Below are 19,348 nucleotides of genomic sequence, written 5' to 3' on the forward strand. Positions count from 1 at the left end.
ATTTAGCAGTACGTCCAAACGGCCTCACAACTACAGACCACGTGTAACCACGCCAGCCCAGGACCTCCAGATCCGACTTCTTCATCTGTGGGATCATCTGAGACCGGCCACCTGGACAGCTGATGAAACTGCAGACTATTTCTGTCTGTAATAAAGCCCTTTTGTGGGGAAAACTCATTCTGTTTGGCTGGGCCTGGCTTTACTGTGGGTGGGTCTGGCTTCCAAGTGGGTGGGCCTATGCCCTCCCATGACTGCACCCCTGCCCAGTCATGTGAAATCCATATATTAGGACCAAATTAATTTATTTCAGTTGACTGATTTCCATATATGAACGGTAACTGAGTAAAATTGTTGAAATTGTTGCATTTATATTTTTGTCCAGTATATATGCTGCATGTTCGGCTGCAAACTGGACATCTCTTAAACAACTGCAGCAGGCAATCTTATGTGGTGGTGTTGACTGGGAGGGCATGTGACACGGTGATATAATAGACAGCCAGGTGGTAAATTGCATTTTGTTCTAAAAATGACTCTAGTTGTATCTGCTCGACTGGGGAATTAGCCTGTTAGTTTATCAAGCCTGGTATTTTTTTAATACAACTTTTCACATCACACACATTGCCTGTCGTTGTTGATGAGGCCTCGGTGTCATCAGGACTGTAACGCGGGTCACTATCAGAGGCCTCATGATGGGGTGTCCTTTTCATAGGAGTCGAGGGAGACTGGCAACAATGGAGGAGGTGTCACAAGGGTACTTGTGTTGCATTACATTTTTATTCTGAGGTCTTACCTGACAAGCTGTGAAAATAGCAGGTGGAGAGTACATTCAATTATTTTGGGAGGTCGTTAAACCATTGCAATCACATTGCTGGACATGTTATGATACCCACCTTTGCTCCTTCTGGTAGGTCGTCCATTCATAACCAGGGGATAAGTCTGGCAGCCAACTGTGCACTTTGTCTTACAGAAAAACAGGGTCAACGATTGTCATCATCCCTGAAATATGAACATTGCTTTAGAAATAACGTAGTCTTGTTTGGAAGCTAATTATATGCTTTACAATGTAGACTGACTAGGCTTCAGATTGGATTAGATACAGGCCGGTGACGCCGTTACTCTATGCAACCAACTGTGACATATGGCCCTAGATTGGTTTGACTTTATTGCTGCTAGTTAGTACACTGTTGTAGTCAGACATGAGTTATCTAGCACCACCATAGCTGCATCCAATGTTTATTTGTGCCCTAGACATGGGTTGCACCTCAGAGGCTAATGTGCCTATTTAGTCTAAATTACACTCATTTTGTCACACCCTGACCATAGTTTACTTTGTATATTTCTATGTTGTGGTTGGTCAGGGTGTGATCTGAGTGGGCATTCTATGTTTCATGTCTAGTTTGTCTAGTTCTATGTTCGGCCTGATATGGTTCTCAATCAGAGGCAGGTGTTCGTCATTGTCTCTGATTGGGAACCATATTTAGGTAGCCTGGGTTTCACTGTGTGTTTGTGGGTGATTGTTCCTGTTTTTGTGTTTGCACCAGACAGGGCTGTTTTGAGTTCTCACGTTTCTTGTTTTTTCGTTAGTTTGTTCATGTATAGTGTCGTCAATAAATTACAATGAACAACCACCACGCTGCGCTTTGGTCCGCCTCTACTTCACAAGAAGAGAATCGTTACAGAATCACCCACCACAACAGGACCAAGCGGTGTGGTAATGGGCAAAGGAAAAAGCAGCAGCAGGAGCAGCGCGAGGAGGTATGGACATGGGAGGACGAATTAGACGGTAAAGGACCTTGGGCTCAGCCAGGAGAGTATCGCCGCCCCAAGGAAGAACGGGAGGCGGCGAAAGCGGAGAGGCGCTGGTATGAGGAGGCAGCGCGGCGTCGTGGATGGAAGCCCGGGAGTCAGCCCCAAAAATTTCTTGGGGGGGGGGGGCTAACAGGGAGTATGGCTACGCCAGGTAGGAGACCTGAGCCAACTTCCTGTGGTTACCGGTGGGCTAGAGAGACCGGGCAGGCACCGTGTTATGCTGTGGAGCGCACGGTGTCCCCAGTGCGGGTGCACAGCCCGGTGCGGTACATTCCAGCTCCGCGTATCGGCCGGGCTAGAGTGGGCATCGAGCCAAGTGCCATGAAGCCGGCTCTACGCATCTGGTCTCCAGTGCGTCTCCTTGGGCCGGCTTACATGGCACCAGCCTTGCGCACGGTGTCCCCGGTTCGCCTGCATAGCCCAGTGCGGGCTATTCCACCTCGCCGCACTGGCAGGGCGACCGGGACCATTCAACCGGGTAAGGTTGGGCAGGCTCGGTGCTCAAGAGCTCCAGTGCGCCTGCACGGCCCGGTCTATCCGTCACCACCTCCACACCCCAGCCCTCCGGTGGCAGCTCCCCGTACCAGGCTGTCTCTCCGGCCCATCCGTCCAGAGCCTTCCTCCTCTCCAGCGCTGCCGGAGTCTCCCGCCTCTCCGGCGCTACCAGAGCCTTCCTCCTCTCCAGCGCTGCCGGAGTCTCCCGCCTGTCCGGCGCCTCTGCCGGAGTCTCCCGCCTGTCCGGCGCCTCTGCCGGAGCCTCCCGCCTGTCCGGCGCCTCTGCCGGAGCCTCCCGCCTGTCCGGCGCCTCTGCCGGAGCCTCCCGCCTGTCCGGCGCCTCTGCCGGAGCCTCCCGCCTGTCCGGCGCCTCTGCCGGAGCCTCCCGCCTGTCCGGCGCCTCTGCCGGAGCCTCCCGCCTGTCCGGCGCCTCTGCCGGAGCCTCCCGCCTGTCCGGCGCCTCTGCCGGAGCCTCCCGCCTGTCCGGCGCCTCTGCCGGAGCCTCCCGCCTGTCCGGCGCCTCTGCCGGAGCTTCCCGTCTGCCCGGCGCCATCGGAGCCTCCCGTCTGCCCAGCGCCGCCAGCGCCGCCCGTCTGCCCAGCGCCGCCCGTCTGCCCAGCGCCGCCCGTCTGCCCAGCGCCGCCCGTCTGCCCAGCGCCGCCCGTCTGCCCAGCGCCGCCAGCGCCGCCCGTCTGCCCAGCGCCGCCAGCGCCGCCCGTCTGCCCAGCGCCGCCAGCGCCGCCCGTCTGCCCAGCGCCGCCAGCGCCGCCCGTCTGCCCAGCGCCGCCAGCGCCGCCCGTCTGCCCAGCGCCGCCCGTCTGCCCAGCGCCGCCCGTCTGCCCAGCGCCGCCAGTGCCGCCCGTCTGCCAGGGGCCGCCAGTGCCGCCCGTCTGCCAGGGGCCGCCAGTGCCGCCAGTCAGCCCAGCGCCAGCGCCGCCAGTCAACCAGGGGCCGCCAGGGGCCGCCAGTCAGCCAGGGGCCGCCAGTGCCGCCAGTCAGCCAGGGGCCGCTAGAGCCCCTCCGCCCGGAGCAGCTGTCCCTCTGTCCCGAGCAGCTGTCCCTCTGTCCCGAGCAGCTGTCCCTCTGTCCCGAGCTGTCTCTTAGGAGGGTCACCTGAAATACAATGACATTGCTAAAGTATGCAAATAATTCGTAGCAAACAACTTTGCCATATTATGACGTCGACAAATCTACTTGAAATGTACTGGGAGTGTTGTCATTACTGTTACTAGCAAGTTTGTCAAAAATAGCGAGCAATGCTAATGTTAGCTAGCTAAAATACGGCGGTCCCCTCAATCTTAGTTAGCTGGATAAAGTTACAACGCATCTAAAGACAATCTGGCGACATCACAATCATGACAAAATGTTTTCCTACTAATTATTTTATTTCTTTTTAAATGTTATTGTGTTTCCAAGCCAAATCCAAGTTGTATTGATGTAGGTTAATGTTAGCCAGTTAGCTATCTAGCTAATGTCAGCTATACTAGCGACGATAGTTGATCATGATTAGCAAAATATACACAACCAGATACAGTACATAACCAGCAGTTTATGGTCTAGCTACCGGTATATTCACCACCACTGGGGACCAACGAACTCCAACCACCTATTCCGCAGGGTCCTTTGGCAGGACATGCAAACCATAGTTGTTGGCTGTGCACCCTGCTGGATGCATTGCATGGATGCATCCGTGTAGGGCTTAGACAAGATTGACTTCATGATTAAAATGAACCCATTTACACTTTGTGGTAAATTTGTCACCATAATAAATGTTTGACTCATATTGATGCCACATGGTTTTTAGGTGCAGTCGCTCTTTAATTAATGGATTAATAAGACACCTCTTCAATGGATAATTATCAGGACAGAGAGGTAATATTATTATAGGGCGAAGTGAAGCTGATTTCTAACTAGTCTTTAGGAATGTTGCACAGTGAGTTTTATTAAGTATGTTTTGTCTCTCCCGGAATGTGTGTATGTGTGCATATGCATGTAGGTCTATTGGCCTATGACACGTGTATGCATGCATGTGGTTATTTAATTGCTTTCCCGGAGCACTCTCCCCATCTCTCCTTTACCCAAATGCAGTGTCCATCAGAGCGGATGTCTCAACTGGAAGTAGACACAGATTGATGGCGCTAGACGGCAGTGAGGACTGTCGTCCTCCTCATCCATGGCACTACCGGTTAAGGGCAAATCTCTGAGCCAGTGACCCGAACCAGAGGTCTCATCAGCGGCTGTCTCCGCACTCGGCACCCCGCTGCCTGTTACAGTCACATTTTAATCACAAACCCTAATTAGAATTTACACTAATGAATACAAACGACTCCCAGGACTCCACAAGCTGAGAGTCATCAATTATCATCGCCCCTAAATAACATGGATTCGAAGCTCCGAAGCTGTTTTTCAATTACTTGCCCCTGCCGGAGCCGCTCAAGGATGGTCTGCCATAGATGAAGATAAACGACGTTCCTAACCATGGAGTGTGTGTGTGTGTAATATCGTTTTCTCATTTGGGGAGCATCTTCGATGTGGCGAGCCGCAGTTATTTATTTCAAACAACAGCTTGACGAAGAGGGTTGGCTAATTGGCAGCAGGTGTTAATCACAATATTCTGATGCGGCTGTTGAGGGGTGGGGGAGTTCGGAAGTGCGTGTGTGTGTGTGTGACAGAGAGAAGACTGTCCTTGACACTCACGTGACATGTTGTAGTTGTGAGAACAGAAAGTCCTTGAAGTCTGTAAGAGAGTAAAGTGGATAAAAGCGGTCTGACAAGGCTGCTAAGTCTCAGAAGATCATGACCCACATGATTTTGGATAAATGTCTTTCTGATACGATTTATGAAACAGCTTTTCATTTGTGACCTATAGGAGTTTAAAGGGACATTACACCGCAAAATCTAAGTTTGACAGATATTTTCATACCTTAAAAATTGGTCTTCTGTTGATATGCGTTCACATAACAGGCCATTGAATGGAAAAGATAAGCACCATGTAACATCCAGATTTGCAGTGCTGATGTTTTCCATTCATTTGGGTCGAGACGTGTAGCTGGATCTACACCACCGATGGCATGGAATGTTGACTCATCTTGACATAAGACTACTTTGAGGTCTGAAAACAGCTGACAAACTTGATTTTTGAAGTGTAATGTCCCTTTACTGAGGGACATTTTACTCAGTAAAGTCGTTTCCATTCCCAGAGTTGTGGTGGTGAAACCCTCTGTTGGTGACCGATGCCCATTCACATGTAGTCTGCTTCTCTCCCTGCAGGGAGAGATAATCACAGAAATGGAGTGGAAACAGTGCGTGTGTGTGTGCTTGCGTGTGTGTCAGTGTTTCCAGAGTTCTGAAGATGGGCCCTGTCCAGGCTCTGTCCCCAAACACCTTTTGATTTACTCTCTCCAGACCAAACCTCTACAACACTTCCCACATTTCTGGGAGTGAAGGAAGAGCTGTGTGTGTGTGTGTGTGTGTGTGTGTGTGTGTGTGTGTGTGTGTGTGTGTGTGTGTGTGTGTGTGTGTGTGTGTGTGTGTGAGTGTGTAATTATAACGGCCTTGTGTATGTAATAGGAGGATCATAGGATGTGATGTGACTGAGAAGGACTGGAAGTGGAGGTGTGTGTCTTTATGATTGATGTGTGTTGTGTTTTGTGGTTTGGGAGAGGCATGTTGTGTTGGAGGGGGATGCATCTCTCCCTCTCTCTCTTGATCGGATGTTGGCAATCGGATCGAATTCATTCTTAGAATTTTGTATTTAAAAATGTATAATGAGATTCTCATCAGTCAGATTGGGATTCAGATTTGGTACCAAATTTGGTATCCAACTTTTATCAGGATTATATGTTCTTGAATGACTGATTTAATTATGGGATTGGGATTGTGTTGGTGCTGACAATCTGAATAATCTGGATTCAGGGTGGATTCAGAGAGTTGAAAAGCACCACAACCAATACATTTCAATGTAACTAAAATGAGAAGGTTTAAAGCTTGTTTAATCTTACATCTGAAAACCAAAGTTTCATTACTTTAAATTGACTGCAGTAAAGGTATGTGGTCAGTTGTTATAAGAAATGTGTGTACTCATTTAAAAGTGGAATGCAGGATATATTATTTTTAATCATAGTTACCATTATTCATGTATTTATGTAGTTTACCCATCTCTGTTTCACTATGACAGTGTAGACGTTGTAACATAAACTGTCCAGTAGATGGCAAGGTGTAGGCCTAGTCAAAGCACTGGAAATCTGTATTGTGTGATATCTGGATCAGAACGATTCTATCCAATTATTTTCAGAAATCAGCCAGATTGATCTGATCCTGGATTGCAGAAAAGTTTTGAAAAACTGGGCCCAGAGCTGGCATCAGTGGGCTAATCTGAATTCATTGAGCTCAAGACAAGAGAAAGAGCGAGTTTCCTGTAGAAGACAAAGTCATATCAATGTCATATACGTGATTAGCAGATGTTATTGCGGATGTAGCGAAATGCTTGTGCTTCTAGCTCTGACAGTGCAGTAATATCTAACCTATGGACGAGCGATGTCAGAGCGGAACGAACTAAGAGACAGTAGAATAGTATAGAATACAGTATATACATGAGATGAGTAATGCCAGATATGTAAACATTATTAAAGGGACTAGTGTTCCATTCCTTAAAGTGGCCAGTGATTTCTAGTCTATGCCTATAAGCAACAACCTCTAATGTGCTACTGATGGCTGTTTAACATTCTGATAGCATTGAGATAGAAGCTGTTTTTCAGTCTCTCGGTCCCAGATTTGATGCACCTGTGCTGACCTCGCTTCTGGAAGATAGCGGGGTGAACAGGTAGTGGATCAGGTGGTTGATGGCCTTCCTGTGACATCATGTGCTGTAGGTGTCCTGGAGGGCGGGTAGTTTGCTCCCGGTAATGCGTTGGGTAGACCGCATGACCCGCTGGAGAGCCTTGCGGTTGCGGGCGGTGCAGTGGCCGTACCAGGCGGTGATATAGTCCGGTAGGATGCTCTCAATTGTGCATCTGTAAAAGTTTGAGGGTTTTAGGTGACAAGTCAAATTTCTTCAGCCTCCTGAGTTTGAAGAGGCTCTGTTGCACCTCTTCTTCAGCACACTGTCTGTGTGGGTGGTCCATTTCAGTTGGGCAGTGATGTGCATGCCAAGGAACTTAAAGCTTTCCACCTTCTTCACTGCAGTCCTGTCAATATAGATAGGTAGGTGACCCTCTGCTGTTTCCTGAAGTCCATGATCATCTCCTTTGTTTGTTGATGTTGAGTGAGAGGGTGTTTTCCAGGCAACACACTCCCAGAGCCCTCACCTCATCCCTGTAGGCTGTCTCATCATCATTGGTAATCAAGCCTACTACTGTTGTGTCGTCTGCAAACTTGATGATTGAGTGTGCTCGGCCACACAGTCATGAGTGGGGGCTGAACACGCACCCTTGTGGGGCCCCAGTGTTGAAGATCAGCGGACTGGAGGTGATGTTTCCTACCTTCTCCACCTTGGGGCGGCCCATCAGGAAGTCCAGGACCCAGTTGCACAGGGCGGTGTTCAGACCTAGGGCCTCGAGCTTGGAGGGTACTATGGTGTTGAATGCTGAGCTATAGTCAATAAACAGCATTCTTACATCGGTATTCCTCTTGTCCAGATGGGATAGGGCAGTGGGCAGAGTGATGGTGATTGCATCGTCTGTGGATCTATTGGGGCGGTAAGCAAATTGAAGTGGGTCTAGGGTGGCAGGTAAGGTAGAGGTGATATGATCCTTGACTAGTCTCACCAAGCACTTCATGATGACAGAGGAGAGTGCTACGGGGCGATAGTCATTAAGTTCAGTTACTTTTGCCTTCTTGGGTAGAGGAACTATGGTGTCATGTAAAAGCATGTGAGGACAGCAGACTGGGGTAGGGAGAGATTGAATATGCCCATAAACACACCAGCCAGCTGGTCTGCGCATGCTCTGAGGACGCGGCTAAGGGATGCCGTCTGGGCCTTGCGAGGGTTAACAGGTTAAAATGTTTTACTCATGTCGGCCACGGAGAAGGAGAGCCCACAGTCCTTGGTAGCAGGCTACGTCAGTGGCACTGTGTTATCCTCAAAGTGCAAAGAATGTGTTTAGCCTGTCTTGAAGCAAAACGTCGGTCTCTAAGACGTGGCTGGTTTTTCTGTTGAAGTCTGTGATTGTCTGTAGTCCCTGCCACATATGTCTTGTGTCCGAGCCGTTGAATTGCGACTCCACTTTATCTCTATCCTGACGTTTAGCTTGTTTGATTGCCTTGCGGAGTGAATAACTACACTGTTTAAATTCTGCCATATTGCCAATCGCCTTGCCATGGTTAAATGCGGTGGTTCTTGCTTTCATTTTCGCGCGATTGCTACTATCTATCCACGGTTTCTGGTTAGGGTAGGTTTTCATTGTCACAGTGGGTACTACATCTGCTATACACTCCCTTATAAACTCAGTCACCGTATCCGTGTATTCGTCTAGATTATTTTCGCAAGATACCCGGAACATATCCCAGTCCATGTGATCATAACAATCCTGAAGCGTGGATTCGGATTGGTCAGACCAGCGTTGAATAGTACGAAGCACGGGCACGTCCTGTTTGAGATTTTGCCTATAGGACGGGAGGAGCAAGATGGAGTCGTGGTCAGATTTGCTGAAAGGAGGGCAGGGGAGGGCCTTGTAAGCATTCCAGAAGTTTGAATAGCGATGGTCGAGAGTCTTAGTAGCACGAGTAGTGCAGTCGATATGTTGATAGAACTTCGCCAGCCTAGTCCCCAGATTTGCTTTGTTGAAATCCCCAGCTACAATAAATACAGCCTCAGGATGTGTGGTTTCCAGTTTGCATAAAGTCCATTGAAGTTCTTTGAGGGCCGTCGAGGGTTCGGCTTGAGGTGGGATGTAAACGGCCGTGGAAATGACGGAGGATAATTATTTTGGGATATAATGTTTGGCATTAAATTGTGAGGTATTCTAGGTCGGTTGAACAAATTGACTTGAGTTCCTGTATGTTCCTAAAATTACACCATGAGTCGTTATTCATGAAACACACCCCTCCGCCCCTTCTGCTTCCCGGAGAGATATTTATTCCTGTCTGCGTGATGTACTCAGAATTCTGCTGGCTTTGCCGACTCTGACAGAGTATCCCAATAGAGCCATGTTTCTGTGAAATAAACTATGTTACAGGCCCCGATGTCTAACTGGAAAGAAGTCCTTGCTCTAAGCTCATCAACTTTGTTATCCAAAGACTGAACATTAGCGAGTAATATACTCTGAAGCGGTGGGCGGTGTGCATGTCTCCTAAATCGAACCAGCAGGCCGCCTTCAGTGCCTCTCCTCCGCCGGCGATGTTTTGGATCGGCCTCTGGAATAAGTTCAATTGCTCTGGGGAGAGTGAACAAAGGATCTGCTCCAGGGAATTCATATTATTGGTCGTAATGCTGGTAGTTCTGGTGAGTTACCGCCGCTCTAATATCCAATAGTTCTTCCCGGCTGTATGTAATGACACAAAACATTTCCTGAGCTAATAATGTAAAAAATAGTACATAAAGAAACGAAATACTGCAACGTTTCCTAAGAGCTAGTTGCGACGCTGCCATCTCCGTCGGCGCCATCTTGGGAGGTAGTATGGTTATCCCATCTATTTAACTGAGAAGGGACATCTGAGATCCGTAATAGGACTAGCAGTCTAATTGAACAGAGACTGACATAGAGTTTACAGTAAAGTTAACCCATCCATTGAGATACTCAGTGCTCCTTAATTAGGACACATCGAAGACCTGGAGGACAGATGTTGGATTCAGTCTGTTTTTCAATCACACACATACACACGTGTGCAATTACACACACACAGATGCACACGCACACATGCATGCATGCTCACACACACACACACACACACACACACACACACACACACACACACACACACACACACACACACACACTACTAATGTCTAGACCATCCTTATACCACCCCTGTCATTACACGGATAGATGGTCTCTGTGCGTTAGGGTTACTGGAAGAAGACTGACTGATGAGGTGAATAGCCAGATTCATGGAAATATAATTCTTATTCTATGGAGGAATAGGGATTGATGATCATGAATAACCCTATGGGCGGGAAGATATTAGATGAATCAGTGTCTGTGAAGGGACCATGGTAAGGAGAGGTGCATTGTGGAGAATGAGATGAAATTGAATAGTGAACGAGCGCAATTGATCTTTTCATCGGCTCAATATTAAGAGTGCAGACCTTTCTCTACATTTTCTCATCATTGACTAGTATTCTATTTCAGGGTCAATGCACCACATGTTAACCCAATGAGTGTTTCTACCTCATCAGTGTCCGTCATCATCAGTATCCCTGTCCGCTTCAGATATCAGCCATCTAATTATAATCAAGCAGATACAGAAGAGCCTATCAGTGGGGACGGGAAAGCTGAGTCCTGCCTACACCCAGCATGGTTTGTGTAGAAGCATTTCAGGAGCATGTAGCAATGCTAGTGGAAACGGATTGCTAGTGGTGTATTTAACCCATCTAGTGGTGTATTCAGATCCAGTATCTTTAGTGTAGATGTAAAGCAGATCCTACTTGTATGCCTGACCCGGGATTATATCCCTAGGAAAACAGCAGCTTTGGTAGATAGGAAATGACACACTACTTCAAGTCTCAGGGGAGATGATGTCACAGCATGATAGCCTAGCCAACCCTACACTAGCTACTTCACATCTGCTTCTTAGACCTTTCCTTCCATTGACCCAGGGCTGCATCTCAATAGTCTACAGTGGTGTCCTCTACTGGTTTCATCTCCTTTATCTGCACTGATCTGGAAACATAATATAGGTGGAAGCAATTAAGTGAAGGTCCACTGGTGTAATGCTTTCACCTGTCCATTTCTTAGAACGTTGTCTTCTTGAAGAACTTATTCATTTACATCAATCTCACAGGTAGATCTCAAAGACAGCAATTGTCCTTTGCTGATATAGTAACTCCTGCTTTCACAATACAACAACCCCTCAATGAGAAAATACTCTTGTGAAAAACACCAACTGACAGCCTCAAAACACTCACCAACTGAAAGAAAGAGGAGCATGCACAGAGAGCAGGAGAGAATGGCGCTGGGGTGTATTGCAGCCGTTTCACAGATCAATCAGCTATTGTGTGTTTTTTTTTGCGCTAATGTTAACTTTCTTTGTACATAATGCCATTGTTTCCTATGACGAAAAGAGCTTCTGGACATCAGAACAGCGATTACTAACCTCGATTTGGATGAAAGAATTCTACTTCATCGAGTTGGCTGCACAGGTTCCAAACCAGGCTCTAATCCCCGACGCTCGGAAGAGGAAAAGACGCCATTATAGAGGCCGACGTGGGGCACCCTGACGAAACTACGGCGGCGAGTAAATAAACTGCCACGACCTTCTGTTCTATTGGCAAATGTATAATCACTGCTGAACAAACTAGACAAGCTCCGTTCGAGATGATTCTACCAACGGGACCTGAAGAACTGTAATATCCTACACTTCATGGAGTCGTGGCTGAACGACTCTGGCTGTTTTTTTTCTATGCATCGGAAGGACAGAACGGCAGTGTGTCATAAACTCAAGTGCAGGGGTGTGTGTCTTTTTGTTAAGAACAGCTGGTGCGCAGTCCCTAATATCAAGGAAGTCTCGAGGTTCTGCACGCCTGAGTTAGAATACCTCATGATAAGCTATAGACCGTGCCATTTACCAACTAAGTTTTCATCTACATTTTTCGTAGCTGTCTATTTACCACCACACACCGATGCTGGCACTAAGACAACGCTCAACGAGCTGTATAGGGCCATAAGCCAATACAAAAAATTGCTCAGCCAGAGGCAGCACTCATAGGTGATTTTAATGCAGGATATCTGCAACTAGAGGGATAAAAACATCTTTACTCCAGACACAGAAAAATACAAAGCTCTCCCTCATCCCTCCATTTGGCAAATCTGACCAAAACTCTATCCTCCTGATTCCAAGCACCAGTGATGTGCTCAATACTGAGATGGTAGGTGGATGCTAAGCTACTTGATTGTTTTGCTAGCACTGACAGGAACATGTTCCGGGATTCATCCGATGTCATTGAGAAGTTTACCACATCAGTCACCGGCTTTTTTAATAAGTGCATCGACGATGTTGTCCCCACAATGACCGTACGTACATATCCTAACCAGAATCCATGGATTACAGGCAACGTCCGCACTGAGCTAAAGGCTAGTGCTGCCATTGTCAAGGATTGGGACACTACCCCTGATGCTTATAAGAAATCCCACTACTCCTTCCGATGAACCATCAAACAGGCAAAGCATCAATACAGCACCAAGATCAAATCCTACTAAACCGGTTCTGATGCTCATCTGATGTGGCAGGGCTTGCAAACTATCACAGATTACAAAGGGAAACCCAGCCACCTGCTGCCCAGGGACACGAGCCTAACAGATGAGCTAAAGGCCTTCTATGCTCTATTCGAGGCAATCAACACTGAACCATGCGTGAGAGGACGACTGTGTGATCACGGTCTCAGTAGCGATGTGAGTAAGACCCAGGTTAACGTTCACAAGGCAAGATGGTAGCCAGATGCAAGTGTCTTCACTGACATTTTCAACCTCTCCCTGACCCAGGCTGTAATACCTACATGTTTCAAACAGACCACCATGGTCCCTGTGCCCAAGAATGCCAATGTAACCTGTCTAAATTACTACTGCCCCGTAGCACTCACATCTGTAGCCATGAAATGCTTAAAAGGCTGGTCATGGCTCACATCAACACCACCATCACCCACTCCAATTTGCATACTGCCCCAACAGATCCACAGATGACGGAATCTCTATTGCACTCCACACAAGCCTTTCACACTTGGACAAAAGGATCACCTACGTGAAAATGCTGTTGACTACAGCTCAGCGTTCAACGCCATAGTGCCCTTGAAGCTCCTCACTAAGCTAAGGACCATTCCTCTAACTGGATCCTGAACTTCTTGACGGGCTGCCCCCAGGTGGTGAGGGTAGGCACATCACTAAGGAGCTATCATGGTCCAAACACCACGACACAGTCGTGAAGAGGGCACGACAACTCCTCTCCCCTCTCAGGAGGCTGAAAAGATTTGGCATGGTCCCTCAGATCCTCAGAAAGTTCTACAGCTGCACTATCGAGAGCATCTTGACTGGCTGCATCACAGCTTGGTATGACCACAAGGTGCTACAGAGGGGAGTGCGTACACCCCAATACATCACAGGGCCGAACTCCCAGCCATCCAGGACCTCTATACCAAGCCCCCAAAATTGTCAAAGACTCCATCCACCCAAGCCACAGACTGTTCTCTCTGCTACTGCACGGCAAGCAGTACCAATGCAACAAGTCTGGAAGCAACAAGACCATGAACAGCTTCTACCCTCACACAGCCATAAGACTTCTAAACAAATGGCTACCCGGACTTCCTGCATTGACCCTTTTTTTCACTAACTCTCTTGCACTGATTGTATGCACACACACTTGACTCTACCCACATACTCACACATACTTACACTGACACACACACATTGTGATGCCACACACACGCTACTGCTACTGTTTATTATCTATCCTGTTACCTAGTCACTTTACCCCTACCTATATGTACAGTACATAGCTATCTCAATTACCTCGTACCCCCGCACATCGACTCCGTATTGGTACTCCCTGTACATAGCCACGTTATTTTCTACTCCCCTATATATCGCCATGGTATTTTTACTCTTTATTTGTATTCGTAATTCACTGTGTATTTATTCTTCGGGTCACTATTTCTATTTATTTCTGTTTTATCTTTAACTCTGCAATGTTTGAAATGGACCTGTATGTAAGCATTTCACTGTCAGTCTACACCTGCGAAGCATGTGACAAATAAAATGGTGTTTTATTTACTTCTGGCAGTAACTCAAAACCCCACATGACCACAGAACATGACAGCAGCTACTCCCGCTTAAGTCAGTCCCAAGACAATTATAAGTTGACCGACAAGCGGGACTTCTCATCATTTTCCCTTGACTTCTTTGTTCCTTTGAGTCTGTCTGTAAAATAAGTGGTTTTATTCAGTGTTGTCATGAATGGTTGTTCTGTGAGTGTCACTTTGTCACTCCAGAGACGACATGGGGGTCAACACACACAAGGGATGTGAATAACACATACAAACACACATTTGTGCACACACACACACACAGGCACCAACTACTGCTAAGTTGTGGTGGTGAGTGAGGTATGTACTGACTCGTACTGTATGCTCCAAGACGATTGAGCCCCTCCCATAACTGTCCATGAGGAGTCCACAGTGGTCATGAGAAAATTCAAATTCCCAGTGTCCCGCAGGTGATGAGTCCGAGACCAACCTAGAACAGTTAGACGCTCTTTAAAGCCCAACAAGATGTGTGTGGGATGAGTAATGCAGCAGCTCATGTGTGTCATTAAAACATATATATATATCTACTTAACAGAAAACATGGTGGCGTGTGTGTGTGTGTGTTGCTGTGTGAACTCAACCGAGAGAATGAGGATTTACTGGAAGTCAGTGAGTTCATTTCTACACATTCCCGCGTGGTCTATAAATTACTGTTCTCTCACTGAACACACCACAACTAATTACTTTACCACCTCCCCATGTCCTCCACACTCCATCACCTCTGTACGTCCTCTCCTCCACTCCTTCTCCATCACCACCGTCTGTCCTCTCCTCTCCTCCACTCCTTCTCTTTCACCTCTGTCTGTCCTCTCCTCCCCTCCTTCTCTCTTCTCCTTACAGCTAAAGCAGTGTTTATCCGCTCCTGTGTGTCATGTGGTTAGAAAGGAGAGGGCAGTATTCACAGTGGTGGTTTAGAATGGTGGCTGGTGACGGATATGGAGGATGTGAGACTTGATCAGGGGACAGGATCATCTAAATTGCATTTCCTAAATTCCTTGCCTCCTCTCTCCTTCTCAAAACCCGTTGGAGGTCAGAGGTCGCAAGGAATCAGGGCAATGCAATTGAGATCCTCCCAGAGAGGTTCCAGCTCTCACTCAGACCCTGCCCAGGGATTACAATATTTCATTAATTCACTAATTTCTTCATTCCAGCCAAGACTCCTGCGATCACATTTTATAAAAAAGGAAATATCTATTTATACAAAACTATAAAAGGCTATTAGGATGTATATAACTCTATAAACCTAAAAGTGACTGGACCCTGAATAACCCATGTCAGGCCTATTACACAATAAAGCACAACTATAACAACATCTGAGGTAGAGAGTGAAGGAGGGAGAGAGGGTGAGAGAGGGAATGAGGAAGGGACTTAGTGAAGGAGTGAAGTATGGAGTCCTGACAGTGGGAGAGGGAGACATTGATGCAGGGCTTTCCCCAGTCTCAGGTTTTAAGAAGTGTGTGTGTATGGAAACAACATTGATTCAACTAGTGTGCACCCAGTGGGTTTTCCATGCAGTCACAAAAGCCCGTGTGAGACACATTTATTTATCATGTAGTAAACCTGGAGAGAGAATTTACTCTGTACAAGAGAAGGGCTCCATGTAGTCACAGTTAAGCTTCTCTCTCGTTCTTTCTTTTCCATGTTCTGTCAGTTAGCCCTGTAGGTAGACCTCTCTCCTTTCTTCTCTCCCTCTTTTCCATGTTCTGTCAGTTTGTAAATAGTCCTTGTCATATACAATACCTATGACCTATCAAATGAAGAAAATCTGTTTCTAATCCTGATCCTGTCTCTTACCACGATGTGAAACAAATATGTATTTGAGAACAGCTTTATATGACAGTCAGAGGTAATACATAGTGACCAGACCAAGGTTACACTGTACTGGTAGTGTATGTTACAGTGAGGTATACTACCATGCTACTGAAACTGCAGCTACAATAGTGATGTTACTGTACAATGATGAGAAATGCTTTCAGAAATCCAATACGTTTTTGTGCATTTGACTGCCCATTACATTTCAAAACGCCGAAGCACTTGTTCAGTGGTTGTAGACAGACTGTAAAATGAAGATGGTTTCACCACTAATTCACATACAGTGAATCCAAGCTGTGGGACAACACAACATGAACAAAAAACTGTGAAAGTATCGGACAGAGATTCCTTACAGAATCACACAGGGTCCTGTTCAATCAAACCTGGTTTTCAGGTTTCCGAAGGTGAAACAAAGTCTTTCCAAGGCACTTGATTCTATTCACTTCTGGTTTCAGTCATTGACAAAACCTCATACAAGATTTACATGCACTTATTTCACAATATTTAAACACAATATTTCATTAACTCTATATATTAGCTACATATTTAAAGATATTCTAATATACATTTTGGTATAATACACCTCACCCTGTGCATTGCAATGAGCAGTGACATCGTTGATTAGTGATGTGCTGTTGTGCAATTAAATGTATTTAGGTTATAATTGATAACATGCAAAATATACACATTAACTTCAAAATAAAATGTGGAATGATTAAATAGTAACACCCTTTAAAAGTCACACGACCAAAACACTCCTAACTTAACACAGAAGACAAAGTCACTAAACCCCTAATGGCTGTCAAATAATTTATCTAACTCAAACCAATACTGCAATCACAGTATCTCTCATTTCAATTAAGTTTTTAATCAGTCACTGCCATCTCAAACCCTCCCCCACAAAATAACCAACAGTAAAAATGTCTACCTCCATCAATAAATTCAAAACCCAAATATCAAAACCATGCAGAAACATACTGTAGCCTGGTCGTCCCATCTGTCATGTTTTGGCATGACATAAAACGAACAGAGGAATTGGCTAAAACGCATACATATACAGTGTTCATAACAAAATCAGCTAACGGGTGGGGGAAAAGAAAACTGGTCAAACAAATTGATTATCTTCATGGGGGCTCTCAGGTTGCCATCGGTTACTGTGTGTACGAGGGCTCGAATTAAGTTTGCGGGGGCTCTCTGGTTGCCAATGCTGACCATGCAGCTGCAGGATGCGATGTAGAACCTCCAACCATACCTTGTAGCAGAACAGGTACTGTTCCTATAACCAGAGACAAGGCAGATGTTGCTACACACACCCAAACACTCATGCACTGTCGCTCTAACTCTCTGGGTGGCAGGGAACATACTTTCTTTCGATCATCCAGACTCGTGCCACTCGAACCGCAAAGTGCTTTACTTTACAAATGATATATGATTCATGCATAGATGATTGACCGTCAAACATAGATTTTTAGAATTGTTACTCTTTCAGGGCTCGGTGGCTGAGTGACAAGACTTTAGCTATGAAGGATTTGGGAAACCCACCACAGGTTAGTAGAACCAAAGAACCACCACTCAAAGTGGGTTTGTGGAATATTTCATTTTTGATTATGTAGTAAACAAATAGTGGATAGGATTATGGAAGCCATAGACAAACAATCAATGGTAGCCTGATTGATGGTAGCCTGTTCAATCAAAAGTTTTACCTGTGACACGTGACACTAACCTCATAAGGGTAGGCCTACTGTACTGACCTTAGTCTGAATCATGCCATATCGCTGCAGTCTCATCTCCCTCACAATGTTACTAACGTTGATCTGTGGAGAGAGAAGAACAAGGAGTTAGGTTCTGATATAAACAGTGGGGCAAAAAAAGTATTTAGTCAGCCACCAATTGTGCAGGTTCTCCCACTTAAAAAGATGAGAGGCCTGTAATTTTCATCATAGGTACACTTCAACTATGACAGACAAAATGAGAAAAAAAATCCAGAAAATCACATTGTAGGATTTTTTATGAATTTATTTGCAATTATTATTGCAATTGCAATAATTATGGTGGAAAATAAGTATTTGGTCACAAGCAAGATTTCTGGCTCTCACAGCCCTGTAACAACTTCTTTAAGAGACTCCTCTGTCCTCCACTCGTTACCTGTATTAATGGCACCTGTTTGAACTTGTTATCAGTATAAAAGACACCTGTCCACAACCTCAAACAGTCACACTCCAAACTCCACTATGGCCAAGACCAAAGAGCTGTCAAAGGACACCAGAAACAACATTGTAGACCTGCACCAGGCTGGGAAGACTGAATCTGCAATAGGTAAGCAGCTTGGTTTGAAGAAATCAACCGTGGGAGCAATTATTAGGAAATGGAAGACATACAAGACCACTGATAACCTCCCTCGATCTGGGGCTTCACGCAACGGTGAGCAAAAATCCCAGAACCACACGGGGGGACCAGGTGAATGACCTGCAGAGAGCTAGGACCAAAGTAACAAAGCCTACCATCAGTAACACACTACGCCGCCAGGGACTCAAATCCTGCAGTGCCAGACGTGTCCCCTTGCTTAAGCCAGTACATGTCCAGGCCCGTCTGAAGTTTGCTAGAGAGCATTTGGATGATCCAGAAGAAGATTGGGAGAATGTCATATGGTCAGATGAAACCAAAATATAACTTTTTGGTAAAAACTCAACCCGTCGTGTTTGGAGGACAAAGAATGCTGAGTTGCATCCAAAGAACTCCATACCTACTGTGAAGCATGGGGGTGGAAACATCATGCTTTGGGGCTGTTTTTCTGCAAAAGGACCAGGACGACTGATCCGTGTAAAGGAAAGAATGAATGGGGCCATGTATCGTGAGATTTTGAGTGAAAACCTCCTTCCATCAGCAAGGGCATTGAAGATGAAACGTGGCTGGGTCTTTCAGCATGACAATGATCCCAAACACACCGCCCGGGCAACGAAGGAGTGGCTTCGTAAGCAGCATTTCAAGGTCCTGGAGTGGTCTAGCCAGTCTCCAGATCTCAACCCCATAGAAAATCCTTGGAGGGAGTTGAAAGTCCGTGTTCAGCTCCAAAACATCACTGCTCTAGAGGAGATCTGCATGGAGGAATGGGCCAAAATACCAGCAACAGTGTGTGAAAACCTTGTGAAGACTTACAGAAAACATTTGACCTCTGTCATTGCCAACAAAGGGTATATAACAAAGTATTGAGATAAACTTTTGTTATTGACCAAATACTTATTTTCCACCATAATTTGCAAATAAATTCATTAAAAATCCTAC

The 19,348-nt window shown here is 46.3% G+C and overlaps 1 protein-coding gene across 1 annotated transcript in view; it reads right to left on the reverse strand.

Annotated features, from left to right (window-relative positions):
- Positions 1-16,067: 16,067 nt before the first annotated feature.
- The window catches only part of ptpn20 (protein tyrosine phosphatase non-receptor type 20), a 91,305-nt gene continuing 88,024 nt past the window's right edge, over positions 16,068-19,348 (reverse strand). Inside the window, exons 47-48 of the mRNA XM_036981604.2 lie at positions 17,818-17,880; positions 16,068-17,342 (exon numbers count right to left, since the gene is read on the reverse strand). Coding sequence (XP_036837499.2) covers positions 17,172-17,342; positions 17,818-17,880 — 234 coding nt within the window. The 3' untranslated portion in view covers positions 16,068-17,171. The remainder of the gene's footprint in view (positions 17,343-17,817; positions 17,881-19,348) is intronic.

Source organism: Oncorhynchus mykiss, chromosome 1, assembly GCF_057628025.1.
Source record: "Oncorhynchus mykiss isolate SJ-2025 chromosome 1, ASM5762802v1, whole genome shotgun sequence".
NCBI classification, from domain to species: domain Eukaryota; kingdom Metazoa; phylum Chordata; class Actinopteri; order Salmoniformes; family Salmonidae; genus Oncorhynchus; species Oncorhynchus mykiss.